General features: G+C 41.1%; 3 protein-coding genes across 3 annotated transcripts in view; 2 read left to right on the top strand and 1 right to left on the bottom strand.

Annotated features, from left to right (window-relative positions):
- Positions 1-781: 781 nt before the first annotated feature.
- On the top strand, positions 782-4,643 carry chmp4c (charged multivesicular body protein 4C). The gene is made up of 5 exons (XM_035762051.2): positions 782-1,213; positions 1,558-1,735; positions 1,987-2,095; positions 2,287-2,419; positions 2,520-4,643. Exons 1-5 carry the CDS (start codon positions 976-978, stop codon positions 2,576-2,578), a joined length of 717 nt encoding a protein of 238 aa, XP_035617944.1. The 5' UTR covers positions 782-975; the 3' UTR covers positions 2,579-4,643.
- Positions 4,644-4,803: 160 nt separating this feature from the next.
- LOC118375481 (GTPase IMAP family member 4) lies at positions 4,804-9,400 on the top strand. Its single transcript, XM_035762050.2, has 3 exons — positions 4,804-4,989; positions 5,629-6,384; positions 6,793-9,400. Exons 1-3 carry the CDS (start codon positions 4,959-4,961, stop codon positions 6,804-6,806), a joined length of 801 nt encoding a protein of 266 aa, XP_035617943.1. The 5' UTR covers positions 4,804-4,958; the 3' UTR covers positions 6,807-9,400.
- Positions 9,401-20,061: 10,661 nt separating this feature from the next.
- The window catches only part of plxdc2b (plexin domain containing 2b), a 170,398-nt gene continuing 166,448 nt past the window's right edge, over positions 20,062-24,011 (bottom strand). The window contains exon 14 of the mRNA XM_052506107.1: positions 20,062-22,849. Within this exon, the coding sequence (XP_052362067.1) occupies positions 22,730-22,849 (120 nt within the window). The 3' untranslated portion in view covers positions 20,062-22,729. The remainder of the gene's footprint in view (positions 22,850-24,011) is intronic.

The raw sequence follows: 24,011 nt of genomic DNA, 5'->3' as shown, positions 1-24,011 counted from the left end.
CCGGATGTAAAAATGTGAAGCAATAATACCACTCACTACCAAATATGGTGGTGGTCGGCAGTGGGAGAAGATGGAGCGAGATGGATTTTTGCCGAAATTCTGCTAATTTTCTCATCGATTAAACATTTGATCTCAATGCAGTTTTCTGTTTTCAAAACTATAAATATGTTACGAACAGAGTGGCAACGTTTTGTAGAATTCACCCTTTGTCAAAGTGTTTGTTGTTGTTTTGGAGTGCAAGTGCGAATTTAGTTATTGCGCACTTCACAGAGTAGGCGTTCTCTAACGGAGATGTGCAAATATATGCTAGAACGCGCCAATCGGCTCTCGCTAGTTCGTGTTTGGTTCTGTCCAACTCCTTGCTTGTTCTGCCGACCATGACTATGCTCCCATTGGAAACAACGGGCTGTGGTCTATCTTATGTTACTTATAAAAATCTTGGCTTTGACCCTGCAACGGACTCACGTGACTAAACATAAACCAATCTCTGTCCATGATAAATTGATACGTTGTACTAACTAGTAATGATACATTTATTAGTGATACATTGTAAAAAAGACCTACATTGTAGGTGAATTATTCCACTGTAAATGTTTTGTTTTTTAAACGATTATTGTGTTGATTATCTTGACATTAAATAATTAGATACATTTCCTTAAGCCTATCCTTTATATGCAATATTTTCTCATAGGGGCCTAGTTATTTATCTCTGTAAAATTCACGTTTTTTCATAATAGCTAGGGCCTAGGCCATTGTGTCATTCATTATAAAAGCCTATTGTTATTTTCCACGACCAGCCACAGGTGTCACATTTCAAGAATCGTCATTCAGGTGTGTGGGACTGGCTAGCTGTTTTTGAATTGAAGCCGTCGTACTTGAATTGCAACCTGCACCTGGCGCGACTTTCTCCAGAGAAGTTGATCTAACGAACGACATTTGAAAAGTAACTTTAACTGAATACAAAAAAAGGCCAAAATGAGCAAAATTTCTAAATTGTTCAAGGGAAGCTCAAGTTCGAGCTCTTCTAGCCACTATCCAAGCTCTTCGAAGTCGAAACATGGCCATCGGTCTCGGACAGGACCTACCCCGCAGGAGGCCATTCACAAACTTCGAGAAACAGAGGCGATGCTGGCGAAAAAACAGGACTTCTTGGAAAATAAAATTGAACAAGAAATTATGATAGCAAAGAAGAATGGCCTCAAGAATAAACGTGGTATGTATTGTGAAATTGTCACGTCTGCATGATTTGGTTGGTCCTTGTTGAATCACCTGAACTAAATCATCTGTATCGATAGGATCCCGTCTTTTCTGGTGAAGTATTTTGTTCATTGTCAATACAGGGAACTCCTAGAAACAGACCACACTTGTGTCACTGCTGCTTGCAGCCCAATCTTCTATCAGTTACTTTTCTTTAATGACTCCTATCTAGTTAATACTAATTTGTGTCCTTATGTACCCCTTCTGCCATGTTTTTTTTCTTCTTAACCACCAAAGATGCAAACGGTACTTCCATGTGCTATTTAATCACCATCGTAACCATATTTTTTGTACCACCAGCGGCCCTCCAGGCACTGAAGAGGAAGAAGCGCTTTGAGCAGCAGCTCACCCAGATTGACGGGACCCTCTCCACCATCGAGTTCCAAAGGGAGGCATTGGAGAATGCCAACACCAACACTGAGGTCCTTAAGACCATGGGCTACGCTGCCAAGGCCATCAAGGGGGTCCACCAGAACATGTGAGTTAACAAGGATAATAACCATTAAACACCGGGTATGTGCCGCAAATGGCACCCTATTCCCTATAGTGCACAACTTTGGTCCTTGGTAGCTATCAAACACGGTCCTTTCTCAATATTTACTTTATTGCCAGTTATATGCTCCTAATTCTATTTAAACCGGAGTTTAACCTTATATCAGGCAAAAAAGAGGATCATGTCTAACTAGACCTACTATTATAGTGTTCCTAAATATTCTCTCTTCCTCCCAGGGATCTGGATAAAATTGACTCTCTGATGCAGGACATCACTGAGTCGCAGGAAGTGGCCCAGGAGATCTGTGATGCTATCTCCCGACCTTTCGGAGATGCATTTGATGAGGTAACCTATTTACTGCTCACCATTTCTCAAAGAAATAATCTTAATTCATCCTCTTAGCCTATTCACTGTGACCAGTGGAGGATTAATTTATTTAGCTACTTGATAGGCTACTTAGGTTTTGTGACTTCTGATTGCCAAACATGTACAATACTGCATGCATCTCAATGGCTCCCATTCGAATTATCCTGCAGGATGAGCTGTTAGCGGAGCTGGCTGAGTTGGAGCTGGAGGAGAGCATGACGAACATGGGCAGAGTGCCCAGTGTGCCCACCGCCAAGCTGCCCACCTCCAAGCTTCCCTCAACTCGACCCAGCCAGCGCACTCGTAAGTACAGGACAAGGGTAGTTGAAGTGTATGCTAGTTTTTATATTACAGTCTGTGTTAAACTGACTCTGGGTAACAGTTTTGAACTCCTGTTTTACAGCGTCCAAGAAGAGGGCAGAGGATGATGACATGCAGATGCTGGCAGCCTGGGCAGTGTAACTAACACACACCAGACTCTAAATGTACAAATGTTCATTTTAATGTTTTTATCTTTTTATTCTAATCAGTTTCTTAGGGAAAAGCCAATGATCTCTATTTTGTTGGATTGTTTTTGTGTTGTACAATTATGGAAGTGAAGTATTGGAATGTGTGCTCTGACTAGGTGATTTTTATTACTGCTACATTACACAATTTTCTGTCAATGAAGGATACAGTTGCTAGTGAAAGTCTACACACCTCTCTTTAAATTTAGCTGCCTTAAAATGAAAGGGATAGTTTGCCTATTTTAAAACTGTGCCAGGGAAACTAAACCAAAGCATGGATTGCTGTCGTACTTTGTCCATAGACCGCTTACTGAGTAAGGAAACCAATAACATTTTCGCATTTGTTGCACAAATCCCATTTAAGTCATGGTACTGATATTAAATATTTTCATATCAATACTGAACATAAATTCAGATAATCCCGCAGGTGAAGAAGCCAGATGTGGTGGTTCTGGGCTGGTGTGGTTACTTGTTGTTGTGAGGCCAGTTGGACCTACTGCCAAATTCTTTAAAATTATGTTGGAAGTGGCATAGGGTAGAGAAATTAACATTACATTCTCTGGCAACAGCTCTGGTGGGGCTTTCCTGCAGTCAGCATGCCAATTGCACACTCCCTCAACTTGAGATGTCTGTTGCATTGTGTTGTGACAACTGCGTATTTTAGTGGCTTTTTACTGTCCCCAGCGCAAGGTGAACCAGTGTAATGAGCATGCTGTTTAATCAGCTTCTTGATATGCCACACCTGTCAGGTGCATGGATTAGCTTTGCAAAGGAAAAATGCTCACTAACAGGGATGTGAACAAATTTGTGCACAATTTTAGTTTTTTTTGTGCATCTGGAACATTTCTGTGATCTTTTTATTTCAGCTCGTGAAACATGGTAGCAACACTTTACATGTTGCATTTTATATTATTGTTCAGTGTATAAGTGACAGATTCACAATCAATTGTAGATGCTTTTGTATGATTTGTTCATGGTATGTAAAAAAAAAAAAAAAGCTAATATTGGTACTATGACTTGAATAGGTTTTGTGCCACAAATGCTAAAATGTTCACATTTGGTAACAGTGCCAAGGAAATAAAGCAAATGCAAGGATTGCTCTCATACCTGTTCCATAGACTGCTTAGCCTTACAGGGTAAGGAAACCAATGTGTCATTTGGGTGAACTATCCCTTTAAATCTAAAAGGGGAATCAACTGGATATTTTGTTTCCTAACAATCTACACAACCAACTCCACATTTTCAAAAGTGAAATGTCTTAATTGTTTCAGTACTGTGGTAGACTCATTATGTTATGGGAATGCTTGTTACCGGCAGCCTGGGAAGTTTGGCAAGATCAAAAGAAATATGAAAGGAGATAAAAAGTTAGAAGAAACCCTGCCACGGGCTTCTGAGTACCTAACCCTGGGATAGTTTTATTTTTCAGCAGGAAAATTACACAAATGTTGATGCCAAAGACTGACTGTAATGGCCTTCCTATAGGCGTTAAGTGTTCCTGAATGGTCCAGTCTTAGACCTGAGTTAAATCTGCTTGAAAATCTGTCAAGGTTTGAGTATTGTTCTCCATCAATGACTCCCAACCAAATTTACTGAGCTTGAATAATTTTGACAAAAACAATGGATAAATGTTGTCCTCAGGTACATTTCAGCTGTGAATCATTATACATAAGATTCTACACTTGTGAAGACATACACAATCAACACATTTTTTTTAACTTTATATAATTGTGGAGTAGGTTGTGAACATCTACTTTTATCAAATGTTGTATTTCATTTTAAGGCAGCAAAACGTGTAGACTTTCAATAGGCACTGTACTGTATGTCCCTTATCAGTAGACTACTTCACTTTGTAAAAGGTGCTGGGTTTGAAAAACAAGTGTTAGTGAATTAAAGAATATGAGTGAAGCACTATGCTATGAATGTTACTTTTAGAGTTGGAGTTTTACAGAAATATATTTTTTGTAAATATGAAGGATGTTGAAGATTTTAACAAAATAAAATTACTCCGTTTTTTGTTGTAATTTTCAGGAAGTTTTATTTTTTACTGCAACTTGCTCCAGTAATGTGACCACTGTCCAATGGGAGTAATTTGGTCATGCAATAGTTGGTCAAATACCTGTCAGGGCCCGCACAAGCCACAAACCTCCACTGTACAAAAAACTAATCGAGGAAGGCTGCACTGTCCGCAGGAGGTTCCAAGGGGGCACCATAACACAAGTTTCACGCACACACGTCCTGCTAAAATGTATAGTCCCGCGCCGTATGTCAACCAAGCAGGAAATCCTTCTCCAGCGGATTAATTGCGGAATACAATTATAGAATAACGAAGCACCGGCATGGAATCAGAGAAACAAGTTCAATCAACAGGTGGGTCTCAAAATATAAACGGTGTCTCAAGTCAATCGATACAACTAATCGAACAAAACCGATTAAAAGCCGGTTATCGATAGTTTACGGAATGCTAACACCTTGGTAGCTAGGTTAGCCAGTTGAACTCTGATCCGAATGTGACACGTTTAACTTTATAGTTTACTAATTTGGCTGATGACACATAGAAAGACTCCGGTTTCAACCATAAATAACCACACAGGAGATGAACACGCTGGAGATTTTTGTTGGCACGGACTAACGAATGAAAGAAAGTGATTACTAGCTGTCCGCCCTCCTCATAGACAATGCTCATGCGTAGGGTAGGCTATATGATTTGGTTCTAAACTGGCTTTATATCATTTTCAATAAGGGATTTGAAGTTGATAAGTATTATGCATCGCTAACTAACTAAATAAGAAATAATCCATGGCCGCGGGAAGTTGGGGTGCCGAAGATGCTGCTGCACCCCCTGATAAATTAATTAATTCCACAAAATGAGTGAACTAATTTTTATTACTCCTGTATTAGCATTAGCGGAGAAAAATACTCCTCAGGTGTGCGTTAAATAAACTGCTGAAACAGTATTAGCTAAAAAAAAAAGTCCTTGCTAATGACTTGTAATATGTGTACCCTCAGGAGAGGATGTGCCTGACCCAGAGGAGGAGGAGAAGAGGCTGGCAGCCGCAGCCCGGGAAGCCAACCGTTTATCTGAGCTGCGGCTGGTGCTGTTGGGCTGGAGGTGGCCTGGGAAGAGCCTCACAGGCAACACCATCCTGGGCCGCGAGGAGTTCCGCCTAGAACGGGCAGCCGAGTTCTGTGTCAAGCGTCAGACTGAGGTGGAGGGGCGCCAGGTGACAGTGATAGACACGCCGGGCTGGTTCTCAGCCCAGACAACGCCTCTCCTCTACCAGCAGGAGATGGTACGGGGCGCCACTATGTGTGGTCCCCCTGGCCCCCACGCCTTCCTGCTTGTCATCCCCGTGGGCATGTTTACTGAGGTGGACCGGGGCCGCATCGAGGAGCACCTTGCCCTGTTTGGGGAGCGCGTGTGGAGGCATACTATCCTAGTGTTCACTTGGGCTGAGGTACTGAGGAACATGTCCATCGAGAGACACATCAAGCGGGAGGGGAAGGATCTGCAGTGGGTGTTGGAAAAGTGCAAGAGGAGATACTTTGTCATCAATAACTGCATATTTGGGGAGCACCCCCAACTGAGGCGGCTCATGGAGAAGATAGAGAAGGTGGTGGCGGAGGAGGGCATCTATAACCCAGAGGAGGTGGAGGAGAAGAAACCTCTGGACCAAAACCAGAACCAGAACCGGGAGCTTGGGGCAAGGCCCAAAGTGAACTCTGCTGTAGGATTGGCCAAACTGGACGTGGACCCGCCCCACAGTGAGTGACAGCTTTACTGACAACTCAGACATAGTCTGGTACCAGGAAACAGCAGTCTCGTAGGCTGAACCTCAGACCGGCTGAAATGTATAATCTTTGCTCTTCACTCCAAAACATGTGAACTTGCATTACAGTTGTATTATTCCACTTACGGTAACTGTATTTGAATTACTCATGTAGTAGTCATGTCGTGTGGAATTAGTCTGACTACCTCTCCCCTCAACCCTTTTTAACATTTCTTCCTTCATTTTTTAACTATTCTCACAATTCATTAGGATTGTCCAGGACAGGGCAATATTCCTCTCCAGTAATATCAATACTGCTATTAACTAACCTAGATATTTTCACATAGACTTGACAATGACGTTTCTTCCAATTATATTACATCTGTTGTGTGTCCATTTTCAGATTCGGTGGATTGACTGACTGACTAAAGGAGAGATGGTGAGCCACCACAGTACCGATTTTAAGAGCTGCCGGATCTACATCCATACATCACCCTTAACCTCAAGGCCTGTATTCACACATTGTCTCAGTGTTGATCTAGAATCAGTTTGCCTTTTAAGATCATAATGAATGAGACCGGTGAAGGGCGACCTAATCCTAGATCAGCACTCGTACTCTGAGACAATTTCTGAATACAGACCCAGATTATTTAAGAGTTTTAAAGATATATTTTTTCATTTATATCAGTGTGAGCGATATTATCTGCAACTGGATGTAGGCCAACATTATGCTGTTTGAGACTGTTCCCTCACACCTATGACAGCTCTGATGAAATGTATCTATTTGGGGGTTAGATTTTTACTGATTTGGTTTGCACATGAAATTTTAAAAAGAAATATGACCAAGAAAAAAATCCCAGACATTCATACAGGATGATGAAAGAAATGCTAAATGACTTCAGATGGCCAATGTGTACTGGTATTTTTTTAAATGTTACCCTTATTTAACTAGACATGTCAGTTAAGAACAAATTCTTATTTTCAATGACGGCCTAGGAACAGTGGGTTAACTGCCTTGTTCAGGGGCAGAGCGACAGATTTTGAACTTGTCAACTCGGGGATTCGATCTTGCCACTAACCACTAGGCTACCTTCTACCTGCCTAGTGGTTAGAGCGAGGGCCTAGTATAGGCTACCTGCCTAGTGGTTAGAGCTAGAGGGTAGAGAGGGTAGATGGAGGGCCTACCCTTTGCTCCATGAAGGGAGGATAATGGGAAAACTACAGTACGAGACAAGTCTCTCTGAGGCTGGGAAAGAGACAGGGAAGTCCCGATGATACTTCTTAACCAAGTATTTACAGTACATACTAGACAGCAGAGCTCTACAGAGCAACCATTTTACTCTCATATGCATCTAAAAATAGATGTGTTGATCAAGTATGAGCACATGTGCGACTATCGAATTATTGCCCCAGAAATTACCTGCTGTAGACATTTTCAAAGTATTTGTTTGTGTGATTAGCTACCTTTTATGAAACAAAACAAGGAACTATGAAATCCATATAGCTATCCCACCTCGAGCAGCAACAGTGCCTGGGTGGGCTGTGCGCACCGAGGGAAGTGCTGAACGATACATTTTTAAGAAGCGCACTGGCATAGAAGTTGGTCGAATTTACCCGGAAGTCTACTAAAGTGGGACTTTGTCCTCGTGTTTCTTGGCAGTGTACATCGTTTTGTTCACTCTCTAGGTTTTTTTTTTTTAACGTTAAGAGTTTGCTCAACTGCTAGCGAAGAGACACGTCGGAAAATATCATCTCTCACAGACAGACATGTGAGTCACACCGTTACAACGGTGAAGGCCCTCCTATTAAAGAGGCAGCTGAACATTTGTCTCACCTAAGTGACTCATATTTAAGGTTAAATTGTAATTGGTTGAGCATGGAACACTCTTAAAACTCCTACATTTTTCTATTTAGCAGCACATGTGCTCATTGTAAAACATGTTAGTGTAGAGCCCTGCACCGGTATTCTCTACAATTGCACTACTAGATTTGAAAATGTTTAATAATTGTCTGCGAAAATGTTGTTCATGGAAATTGTGTGTGGAAAAGTTACCCAGTTGTGACCAAACCTAAATTGGCATTTTAGACTATGTTTTATCAAGCACTTGAAGTGCAGGTACTGTTTTACTCTACTAGTAGAGAATCCAAATATCTATGTCTGGGTTTTGTTCATGGGTGTGAAATGTTACATAAATATACAAAATCCACATGTATCAAACCCAACCTTCTATGCAAGCGTATAGCTACTGAAATGTAATTTAAAATGTAATTGTGTAATGATAAATTAATGACACATTGCGTTTCATTTTTATACATAATTTTGGCAGTTATATGCTTCCGTAACACTCTAAATAGGGTCGCTTAATTATTCAGATTGGTTAGAAATGAAACACGATGTAGAATTGCAACATGGCCCATGTTGATAGCATTGCGATAGGCTTAACACTGTGAGTACAAGTATGTCTCTTATCATATCATCATCATATTATAATTGTATATTATTATATACTGTAGGTCTTTTATTCTTAATTTCTTCATATTCTGACAACCAATACTAGCTACTGGTAGGGACTAGCACTAACTCCCATCCAGTGGTGGGTGTAATACGTATTTCTTTCCATGTTGATAATATATACAAACCCTTTCACAAAACATGTCCATACTGATGATACGCATTGATGTTACATATTATTCTGTTAGCTCCACTTACGGGAATGCACATGTGCTGTAAGGGTTCTGAGTCGAGCAAAGTATCAGCACAGAAATATCTTTAAAGTTCTGTTTCGAGTTACCGCTGGTTGAATGATTTATCAGAGGGACATGAGGTAGGTGTCACCTCTAGTCGGTGCAACTAGAGTAGTCTTTTCTTTCCCTTTATAATTGATGCTGTTTTGTTTGTGTGAGAGAACTATGATTTCTATATTTTGTCTATTGCTGTAGTAGACAATTCTGTCTTTCCTAAAGTATCCAAATAAAGTGTATGTTTTGCTGGAATGTATGTGAACCTGTGACCTACAGTGTTTTTGTCAAGTCCTTACACATCTGAAGGCAAAATATCAATTGATCTTTCCTCAGTTCCTTGTATGCTCTCATCCCCCTCTCAAAATCCATTGGAAAAGAAGCTCAGAGGGGAGGGACCATGGACCTTCTCCTCCAATATGGTTAAGAAGTGTTAGAATTGCGTAAATTCTAATCTGGTATCAGGATCAATATAACAATGAGTCACCGATTCTATACTATGTATTTTTTATTAGCTAAGTAATAAATGGCAAGTGCAACCTTCGTATATACGGGCTCACTGTAATACCACGCAGGGCAGAACAGGGAACTGACAGGATGTATGTAAACAGTCGTTCTTATACTGTGATGGACATAGTTCCAACCCGTCTGTTGGCCTATCACAGTAGAGGCTGGGCGTGGTTTAAACTTGCTCAGCCTATCGCAGGCGCTCAGGCGGGCCCCCGCCTCTTGGCGCTTCTTGGAGTCCTCCCTCGATGTATAGATTCTTACTGTTCTGGTATCGCAGCCTAGTTATAACAGTTGCTCAGTTCCTGCTATTGTGTTGTTCAGTATTTTTCAATCTCAGTTAAACCTCGTGATGACCACCCCTCCCTATGCCTGCTTAACCACAACTTTGTAAGATACAGCAAGTCACACCATGTGCTCAATATTGTTACATACAAACACAAGGACAAAGCATCTGCTGGGCTGTTATCTACAGTTTTGCAACATACAGGTCACACCATGTTACTCAGTTCTTGTCACACACACAAACAGGCAAGTAGATGTAGCAAGCAGTTGTTTAATCTCATGATGATGCTCAAGTGCACAAATGCAGATACTTCACACAGCCAACATCAGATAATATTTCATCATTAATATATGGTAATGGCTATAATGTAAAATACAGAATCCCACAGAAGGCAAGGAGATTTGAGGAATCACAGAAAGACAAATTGAGACCGACACTTGCTGATGACGGCTGTTCGAGTGTTGTTTCAAGATGGCTATATCCTGGTCAGTGTGTGGACTACCAAGTTCAAAGCCTGGTTTGGATTCAACATTTTACGAAGGATCTTTTTTCCATGTATAGGTTGTCCCTTTTTAAGTGGAGTCCTTGGTGTATCAGTCAATAGGGTGTGTGTCAGCGATTGAGCTGTTATTGAAGTCAATAATGATTCATTAGAGATACTATTAAAGCGCTGGAACTGACGCGCATCAATAAATAACTGACAGGAAAACGACTTATCTAACGCGCTGTCGTCCTTGGATCTCGATCATTGCGGGGAGAGGAAATTTGCGTGCTTCTGTTATGGGGAAAAGAAAAGAAACTGACATTAAATGTGGAGAATGATACATTTGCATATGTTGGCCATCAATTACCTTATTAATTTAACCAGTTGTAGGTAGGCGACTGTAGTTTACAATTTGACACAATAAATAGCCTATGTTGAAATGACAACATCACGGGAGTCAAATCATTTTGTGTAGCCTACCTTTAGCTGTCAAACAAATTGAACATACAGTCTATAACTTTAGTTGATTGTTGTTGTAAGCCTTGTGTTATTATGCAATTATTAATGGCCTTGTTTGGTTTAATCAATCATTGTGACCGTGGTCACAGTTCTATCGCAATTGCTGATCAGCTATTGTTAGAATGCATTGGATTGAAGGTAACAGTCCGTCAGATCAAATCCAATTTTATTTCTTCATCTACTTTGTGCATGACACAAGATTTGGCTACAGGTAAAAACAAATTAAAAACACTGGCTGTTGGTTGACAAGCATTCAGGTCATATCCATAATTTATTATTCATATTTGATTCAGGGATTGAAATTACAACACCATCCTCAGTAGCCTATTCCAGCAGGTTATTGGGCAACGGAAGCACTTCTTACCTCGAAATCACCTCGCTGTTTATGTTGAATGAATTAGTCTATCAATTTAAACTAAGAAAGCTGCTAAATGATTGATTTACATCTTGCCTAGGCTACTGTAGGCTAAAACTACATATAGGTCAAACAGGGGCTATATGCTACCTGCATCTAGCTAACCAAATCATGGCACAGTTGAATTGAAATCATAAACCCAGATTTGAGTCAGTAAGCCTAGCCTACGCCTATTGAAATGACAAGTTAATATCGCAAATAGGCCATTTATAACGGTTTGTAGGCTCGTCTTAACATCTGGCACATAATAATGGCACCATTTGCCAGAAAATAGCCTAACATTGGTTTTGTGAAATTTAATAAGGCCAAATGATCTTTTGGTACCACGCAGCCGTCATACCGCTCAGGAAGGAGACACGTTCTGTCTCCTAGAGACAAATGTACTTTGGTGTGAAAAGTGAAAATCAATCCCAGAACAACAGCAAAGGACCTTGTGAAGATGCTGGAGGAAACAGGTACAAAAGTTTCTATATCCACAGTAAAACGAGTCCTATGTCGACATAACCTGAAAGACCACTCAGCAAGGAAGAAGCCAAAACTGCCTCCAAAACTGCCATAAAAAATCCAGACTACAGTTTTCAACTGCACATGGGGGCAAAGATTGTGCTTTTTGGAGAAATGTCCTCTGGTCTGATAATACAAAAATAGAACTGTTTGGCCATAATGACCATCGTTATGTTTGGAGGGAAAAGGTGGAGGCTTGTAAGCCGAAGAACACCATCCCAACCGTGAAGCACGGTGGTGGAGGTGCATTGCTGCAGGAGGGACTGGTGCACTTCACAAAATAGATGGCATCAATGAGGCAGGAAAATTATGTGGATATATTGAAGCAACATCTCAAGACATCAGTCAGGAAGTTAAAGCTTGGTCGCAAATGGTCTTCCAAATGGATAATGACCCCAAGCATACTTCCAAAATTGTGGCAAAATGGCTTATGAGCCACTGGGAATGTGATGAAATAAATAAAAGCTGAAATAAAGAATTGTCTCTACTATTATTCTGACATTTCACATTCTTAAAATAAAGTGGTGATCCTAACTGACCTAAGACAGGGATTTCTTTACAAGGATTAAATGTCAGGAATTGTGAAAAACGGAGTTTAAATGTATTTGGCGAAGGTGTATGTACATTTGCGACTTCATTGTAGATATAAATTATAATTAGACTATTTTGCATGTTATTTTGACATTCCTTCGTGTTACAGTTTGCAAACAATGTAAAAAAATATATCTTTGAGTTAATAAAGTCGTATACAGACATGGTCTCTTGAGTAAGGCAGCTCCAAAATGCAGGTGTTTCAGTCTCGCTCAGCACTTTCTGTGGTGGAGGGGCAGCCAGCGAAAGCACAGAGTGTAGGCTTTGAAAATTGTCTCTAGTTACGCTGTAATTGTCTCTGTCTTCTATCACTCATGGGGATACTACGTCATCGCAGAATCTTCAGGGAGAGCTTGGCAGTTCAAGCGCTCTTGGGTGCTGCCATAGATTTACATTAGAAACGCCCGTCCAAGAAGGCTCAAGGTCATTCGCCACAGATAAAATTATGTCAAATCATGCTATATCTACCTTGGCTTTGATTGGACTGATCTTGTCAACATCATACTTTCAAAATCTTAGCTAGCTAGCTAGACAAGCAGTCATCATCATGAATCACATTGACCATCTACCGGCAAATCCTTTGCAAACCTTGTCATATGAAGAGAAAGCATAGATAAAACATATCAGTGCTCATCAGCCATTGGACATAAACGATACACAACAAGTAAGAAATTGCAAATGCAACAATGAGTGGTTTGGAAGGAATCAGTATTTTGCTTCCCTGCCTGCTATTCGTTGGAGAGGATGTGTGGTCCAAGTCTGGGTTTAATGATTTAAAGCATCTGTCTAAAAGGGTCTCTTTTCCAAGCTTAAAAGGATAAACATTCACACGCAACACCATGGGCCAGAAAAGGTTGGATACATTGGCCATGCTTTCAATCCAGCATGACTTCGGAACTGGGGAACTGGGTTGGTGTGGTTACACGTGGTCTGCAGTTATGAGGCCGGTTGGACATACTACCAAATTCTCAAAAACGACATTGGAGGCGGCTTATGGTAGAGAAATTAACATTAAGCTTTGGTGGACATTCCTGCAGTCAGCATGCCAATTGCATGCTCCCTCACAACTTGAGAAATCTGTGGCATTGTGTTGTGTGACAAAAGTGCACACTTTAGAGTGGCCTTTTATTGTCCCCAGCACAAGGTCCACCTGTGTAATGTTCATGCTGTTTAATCAGTTTCTTGATACGCCACACCTGTCAGGTGGATTAATTATCTTGGCAAAGGAGAAATGCTCACTAACAGGGATGTAAACAAATTTGTGCACAACATTCGAGAGAAATAAGATTTTTGTGCATATGGAAATATTTGGGATCTTTTATTTCAGTTCATGAAAAATGGGACCAACACTTTACATGTTGCGTTTATATTTTTGTTCAGTATATTTTCCTTACTTTCTGAACACATAGGTCTACTAAAATACTTCAAATGGTAAGTTCTGTCTCTCTCTCTCTCTCTCTCTCTCTCTCTCTCTCTCTCTCTCTCTCTCTCTCTCTATGCACATTTTACTGAGTTACACAAATCCACGAGTCAGTAGAAACCATATTTATTTAAGCAAGTCAACCATATCAGCTATGGTTTTTCAAAAGGCAGCAAATGAGGCTGAATAAACGTTTTCGCTGCCAGATGAGGCTCCGCTGAAGTGTAGCGGTTGTAAGGATTCACTCCATGGTGCTGAAATGAAACCTTTTAAAAATATATTTTTTATTTAACCTTTAGTTAACTAGGCAAGTCAGTGAAGAACAAATTATTATTTATAATGACAGCCTACCCCGGCCAAACCCTGACGACGATGGGCCAATTGTGCGTCGCCCTATGGGACTCCTAATCACGGCCGGATGTGATTCAGTATGGATTCGAACCAGGGACTGTACTGACACCTCTTTGTGGGCACCGTTTGTCACCGTTATAGTGCAATTCATGTTTTGTTTAGTGTTGTGTTGTGTAGTGGCTTTGCTGGCATGCATTAAAAAGGAGTTTGCCCCACCAAGATTTACATGTTAAAATTGCCACTGCAAACATCTTGCCCCCCTCCCCTAACAATCCCATCCACAGTGATTGATTGACAGGCCCAAACTATTAAATGGATAGTTGACCCAAATTACATAATGACACATTGGTTTCCTTACCCTAAGTGTCCACAACAGCAGAGCCAATAAAATATATAATTTGAAGAAGAAAAATAATTGTGGTAATTCATATCTTGCAGTTAAACTCGGAATATGACTTGAATCTCAAGAGAAGAAAGGTTTCAAAACTGTCCTGAACATATAGACCTAGACAATATCCAAAACAACTAACAATGACTTTTTATTGCAAAGTCATGTCGTTCTAATCAATTCCAAAACTAAACTCACCAATCTGGGAAGTACAATCGTTAAAGTATTCAATAATCAGTGTATTTTGGATGGAATCAAGGCATTAGAATGTACCAGAGGCCACCAAAATATCTTGTTTTGCAAAAATAAATATGCGGGGGGCAATCACCCCCAGGCCCACCCAGCCCAGACTCACTGGCTTGCTACTTTTTCTACTAAATGTACTTGAGGAAAACACCGTCACCAGCGAAAATACAACGAAGGCCTGATCGCCAGCAAAAACCCAATGACGGCTGGACTACCAATGAAAACAACAAAGGCTGTTCACCAGTGAAAACACATTGAACACAATGAAGTCTGGTCTGGTCAGACCAGCTTGACCAGCATCCGACCAGCTTGACCAGCATCCGACCAGCTTGACCAGCATCCGACCAGCTTGCAATTTATGCTGGTCTATAGTGTTTTTTTTTCTCAACATGGAAGACTATCATGTGAACTCAATTGCATCCTATTCCAAATGGACCTGTACTCTATGAAAAGGTTGCACCACTAGATGGCAATAAGACATCATGTTTGTACTTATAAAACCCAGCATTCAGTTGACAAAACCTACAAAAATAATGCTATGGTATTAGATGGGTGTTTGCCAGGGTTTTACCATATTATTATGCTCATGGACATGTTGTTTAATATACTATAACAATACTATAATATATGTATAATTACGCAATAAGGCCCGAGGAGGTGTGGTATATGGCCAATATACCACGGCTAATGGGTGTTCTTATGCACAACGAGTGCCTAGATACAGCCCTTAGTCGTGGTATATTGGCCATCTACCACAAACCCCCCGAGATGCCTTATTGATATTATAAACAGGTTACCAACGTAATTAGAGTAATACAAATATGTTTTGTCATACTCTTGGTATACGGTCTGATATACCACGGCTGTCAGCCACTACAAACCACCACCACACCACTACAAACCACTGACAGTATGGAGGAATCCTCTTGACAGTCGGCAGTGCACCTCTCCATTCCCTACATGCCCTCTTCACCCCTATCTTCACCTCGAGGCCCACCTGAGGTGGGGTATAGAGTCATGTATAAATGTTGTTGGTGCTTCAGATGGAGCTTTCTTCTGCATGTCTCTGTACCTTTTTGCAGTGTTACTCTTGTTTTAGTGTTTTCCCCCAGCGGTAGTGTTTGGCGAAGCAGGCTCTGGTGACAGTCCGGATATATGATGAGTATTCCTTAAAGGGGTCTTTTTCTAGATTGGTGACTTTGTCTTTACAATGGCTATTCTATTCTGTTTTCTACAGGGATGGTTTAAAAGGCTTCCATCTGGCTGTTATTTATTTACCACATCACGGTTTATCAGGAAGAATGGAGATGACAATTGTGTGTGTGTGTGTGTGTGTGTAGTCCTATCTTTTAAAGTTTGCAAAGCACTTGTTCCTATCAGCACCAGAACTCTGAAGTAAAGCCCTTTTTTAAATTGTATTTTATTTTCCCCTCTTGTGATCATCTTTGTTATTTTTGCATTTTGTTATAATTACTACAGCAGCACTACAGCAGCACTACAGCATACTTTGTCTGAAATAAATTTCAGAAAGCACAGAAAGCTCCTGGTCCTTGCTTTGGATCCCCCCTAACACACTCCACTGGTCCATCGCTGTAGTGCTGATCCTTAAAAAACACACAAATGTTTCACTTAAACAAGTCGAGCAGCAGTGACTTCCCCAGCCAGTCAAAGAGCCCCTCAACATCTGCTCCATGAAACCTGCTTTCAATTTATCCCCAAACACACCTGTTTACTCACACACACACACACACACACACACACACACACACACACACACACACACACACACACACACACACACACACACACACACACACACACACACACACACACACACACACACACACACACACACACACACACACACACACACACACACACACACACACACTCGTTTACAAAGTCAGAATCCCAGCCTCGGTGAGACACATCCAGGCAGACACTCATGCTGCTGCGCCGTGTGAAGCCCAGCTGTCAGACGCAGAGCTGCCGAGCTCATCTGAAACTTGAATGAAATCTGCCTGCGTTGGAGGTACATTTTTTTTAAAAAATAACCCGACAGGCTTCTGTTGTGTAAAGACCGTAGACAGTCCTGCTGCCGTCACGTGTTGTTTGAGGGGAATTTGCATTTGTGTATCAGCTTCAAAAATACATTATCCCTCGGCTTCTGTCTAATTGCACACAGAACTGAGCACAGCCACTAAACAGCCACTAAACAGCCTCTCAAGAGATGGAAAACTTTAAATGGATTTTGGATTATACCAACTGAAGTTCTTGGTGTCATATTTAAATGAAACATATCTGTTATGGGGTCTAGTGGCTTGGGGGTACAGAAAACTAAGGTTTAATACAAGCATCCTGTGTCTGTCTCTCGCCTCACTCTGTGTGCGCTATTCATTTATTTATCCACAACAGCAGGGATTCCAAGATTCAACAGTGATTTTGGGTTGGATAGGAGTTTTGCAGCTGCTAGAGGGGTTTTTGAAACTCAATCATTTATACCACGCTTGGCATTTGAATGAGATACCACCACAATATTTCCTCTTAACCTTCATCGAAAACTCAATTTCAGGAGAGATTGTGGCCACTGCTTTGGCTGAATTGCTTTGAGAAACACATTGATGTAGAGGCTAAACCCAGCAGACGACCCTACTTTACCCAAACATCCTTTCCTCTTTTTTTTAATCAAGCCTTGAAAAATACTGGCTACCCTAGCACTCCACTGAGGAAAACACTCTTCTTGCTGTTTCCTCCTCAGTGATGGAGAGCTATCAGCAGCACTCACACATACACACACAGTGGTGGAAAAAGTACCCAATTCTCATACTTGAGTAAAAGTAAAAGATACCTTAATAGAAAAAGACTCAAGTAAAAGTGAAAGTCACCCAGTAAAATACTACTTGAGTAAAAGTCAAAAGTATTTGATTTGATATATACTTAAGTATCAAAAGTAAATGCAATTGCTAAAATATACTTAAGTGTCAAAAGTATAAATCATTTCAAATTACTTATATTAAGCAAACCAGATGGCACAATTGTATCGATAAGCAGGAGCACACTCCAACACTCAGACATCATTTACAAACAAAGCATTTGTCTTCAGTGAGTCCGCCAGATCAGAGGCAGAAGGAATGACCATATGTTGTCTTGATAAGTGCGTACATTTTCCTGTCCTGTTAAGCATTCAAAATTGAACGAGTACTTTTGGGTGTCAGGGAAAGTGTATGGCGCAAAAAAAGTACATTCTTTTCTTTAGGAACGAAGAAAAGTAAAAGTTGTCAAAAATAGATATTGTAAAGTACAGATACCCCCCAAAACGACTTAAGTAGTACTTCAACGTATTTTTACTTAAGTACTTTACACCACTGCTCACACAGCAGGATGGACCAACAGCCTTCAAAGGAAACCACGAGGGACTCTGCTGGAGGGAAGGGAAACACAGAACTCACCGAGGGGAGGATAAGAGACTGACCGAGAGGGGCAGCACAGCATGGTCTCTTTTGTGTTGCTACTTAGATATTAATGATGACTTATACTTGTAGTGTACAATTCCCCAATGTCACAACAGTAACTACTAAGTCGGAAATTTGACTTGAACAGAAAAGTGGAAAACAAGACTTAAACAACATTGTTTATTTCAAATGTAATCAAAATGACAGTAGTTACAGAAATTACAGACAGCTAGGGTACTGTGTGATTGTTGAGTCTCTCGTTGTCATGTCCTAAAGAGTTTTGTAATGAGATCGGAAAACAAAACATAGGGTCACAGCTTCCTCCGTCCTCCATTTTGAGTTCAGGCAATCACCGTGGAACAAGACTTGTACCTGTATGAGTTACATTGTTCGTTTTAAGTCATTCGTCTGTAGAAAAAGCAACAGCACTTTGCAGTATTCTAATCTCAACAACAGCACAACGGCTGCGTTTAGACAGGCAGCCCAATTCTAATATTTTCTTTCACTAATTGGTCTTTTGACAGAGATTTGATGTGATTGGTCAAAAGACCAATTAGTGGAAAAAAGATCAGAATTGGTCTGCCTGTCTAAACGCAGCAAATGTTGCTTTTCTTATTCTAAAAAAGCATGTTAAGAGAATGTTGGTTGAAAGCAATCAGGCCATTCAGTGATTACTGGAGTAACTTGAATATGCTTTCTTCTCCCAAACAACTAGTTTGAAAGTGTTGCAATCACTGTCTAACGCAGACTGAACACTTAGGCCTACTGAATGCCCCCAACTTCATCCTCCAAGTTTGTTTACAAAACTCAAACCCCTCTATCAGCTCTATCCTCAGTCCACTTTGGGATGCGTCCCAAATGGCAACCTATTCCCTTATAGTACACTGCTTTTCACCAGAGCCCTATGGGCCCTGGTCCAAAGTAGTGCACTAAATAGGGGATAGAATGCCATTTGGGACACACTTTTGAGTGGTTATAAAAACATTTGCAGTTTTAGGTGGCAGCAGAACAAGCAGATGTCCCAGAGAGCTCAAACAACACAGCATTTCTCCACAAGGGAAGACTGAGCAAATCTCAAAGCAGTGTCTGCGTCCCAAATGGCACCCTATTCCCTGTATAGTGCACTTTGTAGGGAATAGGGAAGCATTTGGGACTACGGTATTTGGCTGTAGGCATGGAAAATCTGTGAGGGTAGTCACGTGTGCCTCCCCCTCACCCCCCCAGCCCATCGACTCTTTTGACACTGTTTTGGAAAATAAGCGTAATGTTCAGTAGATGGTTACTGTGCTCAGTAACTCCACCTCTGTAGATGGACTTGTTATGAGTGGGGTTGTGTTGAGTTCTGGCGTAGCTGATGAATCATTCATCCTATACGAGCATGTGCGCACGTGTGTGTGTGTGTGTCTATGTCTCTGCGTGTGTTTTGAGTTGAATGTAGGCCTGTGGCGGTGTGCTCAAAGTGGTGAGTGCAATATGAAAATAGTGGTTTGATTCAACGTCAAGGGGCGAGATTGATTTGGACTTGGTGGGGAATGAAGTGAGAGATTGTGAACATGGGACACAGAGCAGAAGAGGTCTCCTTGGTAGAGAACGTCGTAGTATGTTGACAAAATAAACATTGGGATGGGTCTTTGGTCTCAGTGCAATGGGGGATGAATTCATCATCAATGATGTAACCCTAAATAATTCCCAATCATTATCCCATTTTTGAAAATAACAAAATGCATAATGAAGTTGGATGAATGTTATATTGCACATTTGAGATATATATATTTTGTATAATCTATTTATTTGTCATTCTAAATAGTACCGTGTGTATGTACCATTGTAACCCAAGGCATATTTCCCAGCTCAATCTACAATTGACGGTGAAATACATTCCATTGTATTTGTTCGGTCGGTCTTGGTACAGTATACAAATCATAAGTATGAAGAAACAAAAATCATCATTTTGTTTGATTTGATCAATGTATGAAAGCCTTGTCCGTTATATCGACCAGCAACAGCAGTTATGCAATGATTGATACATTAATTCACATTTGAAAAAAAAAAAAAAAAAAAAAATTGAGAAGGCCACTCAAAATGAAAAACAAAATAGTAATATAATATATCATATGTATGCTTTTTCAGTAATAACCCGAATCTGCAAATGTTTTGAGAGTCAATCTACAAAGGTGTAGGCCCATGTATATACATTGCTATGCTAGGTTTAAATGGCATGTACTAGTCATCCATTCATATTGACTTGGAACATTATGGAGGTTAGAGATCTCCCCAAAAAATGTATTTTTGACTCTAACATTACGTTCGTTTAACGTTTCGGCAGATATCTCACTCCATATAACACGAATCCTCCAGTCCTGTACAATTTAGATTCTTCTTCAGGTTCAAACAGCAGCAGGTCAAACTGCTATTGAAAACCACACTGTATACCACAATTCAAAACCCAGGCAAACTCATGCCAGGTACGTTTTTTAATGTATCGCCAACGCGTCTCATAACATCTTGTTAATGTACCTCAGGTCAACCAATCAGCATCAATTACACAGAACCAGCTCAAACTCACCCACCTTCAAGCAGGTGGATATCTAATCACACAAACACAACACGCACACAAACACTCACTCACTCACTCACTCACTCACTCACTCACTCACTCACTCACTCACTCACTCACTCACTCACTCACTCACTCACTCACTCACTCACATATAGACCATGCATACACACAACCGCACACAGTCACAAGCGCCTGTCTTGCAATTTTGCATTAGTACCACAAGTCAAATGAACTAAAGATATATGTGCATGGAAAAACCTTTTGTGCAAAAAAATGTTTGAGCAGACTCCAGTCAAGGAAACAATGGCACGGCAGTACTGAAATCACTGTAAAAGAATAACAACAACATATGTTAATGAGGGAGGAATCAAACCAATGACAAGAGAAGAGTGTTCCCATCACCCCATCGTGGAAAACAGAGGTTTTGTCAGTAAGCAAAAACCACACAATCTTTGACAAAATGAAAAAAAAAAGAGATGCCAGAGCTGATCAAAAGAGACAGAACTGAACATTTCCAGACTTGCAGACTGCTACTCCTTGGTGGGATGAGTGGCAGTAGCAAGAGCATATCACACTATTGAACCACACTATGGAGTAAGCTATGGTAAAGACGCCTTATTGTGGTAGTGGGAAGCAAGACAAAACCCCCCACACTGATTATGAGAAAACCCAAGTAAAAAAAAAGCAACAGAAACAAAATACGAAAAAAGTACATTTGCAAAATCCCAAAAGGATGTAAAGTCTATATAACCTCACCAACATTTAAAGTCGAGATCTCTGTTCATATACTCAGTATTGTTTCTGAAAAATATATTGTATAATTCCACCTACTCCCCCAATGCATCACAGTTACTCTGTACAACCCATTCAATAGCCTAGTTTACACCTTGTGCTAACACGTGAGTTTCGTGATCTGATCAATATGATCCAGTCACTATCTGATCAAGGTTTTTTCGCCTCCACACATAGTATTAAAATGTGTCTCTTATCTGTCCACTGTGCCTGCATTGTGACCAGATTAGCTCATGCCTCCCTGTATGCAAATTATTTGACAGATATTCTTTAAAATAATATGGATGATTTGTTTTAAGACAGGTACTGAAGCTCCTAAGTCAATTTTCATACCTGTCAATTATTTTAAAGGCTGGTATTATGATGATTCAAATGGTTTTGACCATCCACATCTGTTTACACTTAATTGATATCCAGACACAATGCGTGCCTGACTACCTCCGGAGGTGGTCAGGAAGATCTGATCACAATCAGATCACAATGTGTCTTTTAATCATCTACACATGTCTTAAAATGTTGGCACGATCAAAATGTGGACAAGATCTGGACAAAGGACGCATGTTAGCACCAGGTACAAACGTGGCTACTTTTCCTCTGTCCCCAACAAGTCAGTCAGTCAGTCACTTCAACCAGCACGAGTATGAGACTTTGAGAACTTGGATGAAGAGCTGACTTGAGATCAGTTTTCAAGGTTTACCTACAGCACAGTCCCTCTGGCAGTGACCCTCCCTAAGCTCTCAGATCAGCTCTCTGTTGGACAAGCTTGGGTTGAAGGTGGTAGTCCACCATGGTAGTCCACCAAACACAAGGCCCACTCTTCAACAACCAACAAGAGTGTGGGTTTTTCAAATTAACACCTCCACAATTTTCTAATTTAAGTTTACAATCTTGACAGTGAGTGTTTTAATCAACAAAACAAGAGACCCGCGTCAATCAGTCGCCATGGGTATGGCAGATTCGGAAGGCCTGTTTCTGGGGCAATACTGGTGTGTCAGTGCCTGTGGAGCAGGCGCAAGGGGGCAATTACGGGAGGGGGGAGAGCGGCACGGCGGGGTGTGTGTGTGTGTGTGGTGGGGGGGATGCCCTTTAGCACTGCTCAGACTCGATGAAGCCCTCTTTCTCCTGGCCCACGGGCTCCACCTCCGCATAGGCTGGGTGACCGGACCCTCGGCGGAACTTCATGGCCGGCCACCTGCTGGGACGTCTCTGGAGAAGGGGAAAGGGGTCACAGGTTAAGCCGGGTGTACAGTACAAGATTTTAGCCCCAATTACATTTTTTGAGATCGGAGACAAAATCCCCATGTTGTTGCCCACTCGGGGCGTGCAGCTGTCACTTAATGTGAGCGGGTCAGAGACAGAGTCTGAGGCTACCGATCATGTCTTTTCGCTGTCCCAGACATTTTCAAACATGTTTAATTTTATCGGCACAAAATCTGCAAAGCTCTTGTAGTGTGAGATGTGCAACAACAAGTTTTGAGAACAATGATCAGCAATAGCCAATGAGAGCTCGCCAAAGAAGAAGCCAGTGAGATGATGACATTGTTTCGCATCACCCAGAATATAACTCTCGAGCAGGAGCGATGACTTCCAGTATACATTTGTACTTGCCTTTAACCAAAGCCAAAGTGTCAAATCGTTACCGCTCTGAAGATCACAATTAATGTTATTCAATTCAAAATGTTGGCTAGAAATGTCAACTCTGTATGGCAAGCGTGAATGTCTGACTGAAAACGTATGAGGCTGCTTTGAGCCACAGCTTGTTCTAGCTACATTAACAATCTTATCACGTCATCATATCATTGTTTTGCAAGACAATGTGGTGGTACGGAGAATCCTCACGACCAAGAATCTTGTCGTGTGTGACACCCCACCAGATCGTTTTAGTGTGCGCACCACTACGTTGGCAAGACAAAAAAAACTACACGAAAGACACCCGTTTAATGTGAGAGGCTCAGCGATGTAAGGATTTTGACAGTCGTGTCGTGTACACCCGGCATTAGAGGACCGTATATAAACATGTTAGAGGTCATGAGGGTCATTGAGGTCTCAGACTAGGGTCAAAGACCAAAGGTTAGCAATGCCACTGACCTGTGCCCAGGGTTAGGCCACTGTGCTACGTCCTGTGTCAGCTGAGCTGTCAGTAGCTAGCTTGCCCTTCTCATTTGAATTATGATAGATCGCGTTAGTAATAAGCAAAGTACATTGTATCACAGACGGCGAGAAATAATATCTGAGGTATCTTAGGCATGCATGACTGAAGCCGATGTATTGTATGAGATTAATTGAAACACGCCCGTTTAATGTATACCATGTACTAAACCACTCGGTGAGTGATGAAAGCTCATCGAGAGAAGCATTTGAATTCTCT

Source organism: Oncorhynchus keta, chromosome 4 (assembly GCF_023373465.1).
Source record: "Oncorhynchus keta strain PuntledgeMale-10-30-2019 chromosome 4, Oket_V2, whole genome shotgun sequence".
Classification (NCBI taxonomy): domain Eukaryota; kingdom Metazoa; phylum Chordata; class Actinopteri; order Salmoniformes; family Salmonidae; genus Oncorhynchus; species Oncorhynchus keta.
Note: the sequence above shows the minus strand (reverse complement) of the source record. Positions and strands in the feature narration are given on the sequence as shown.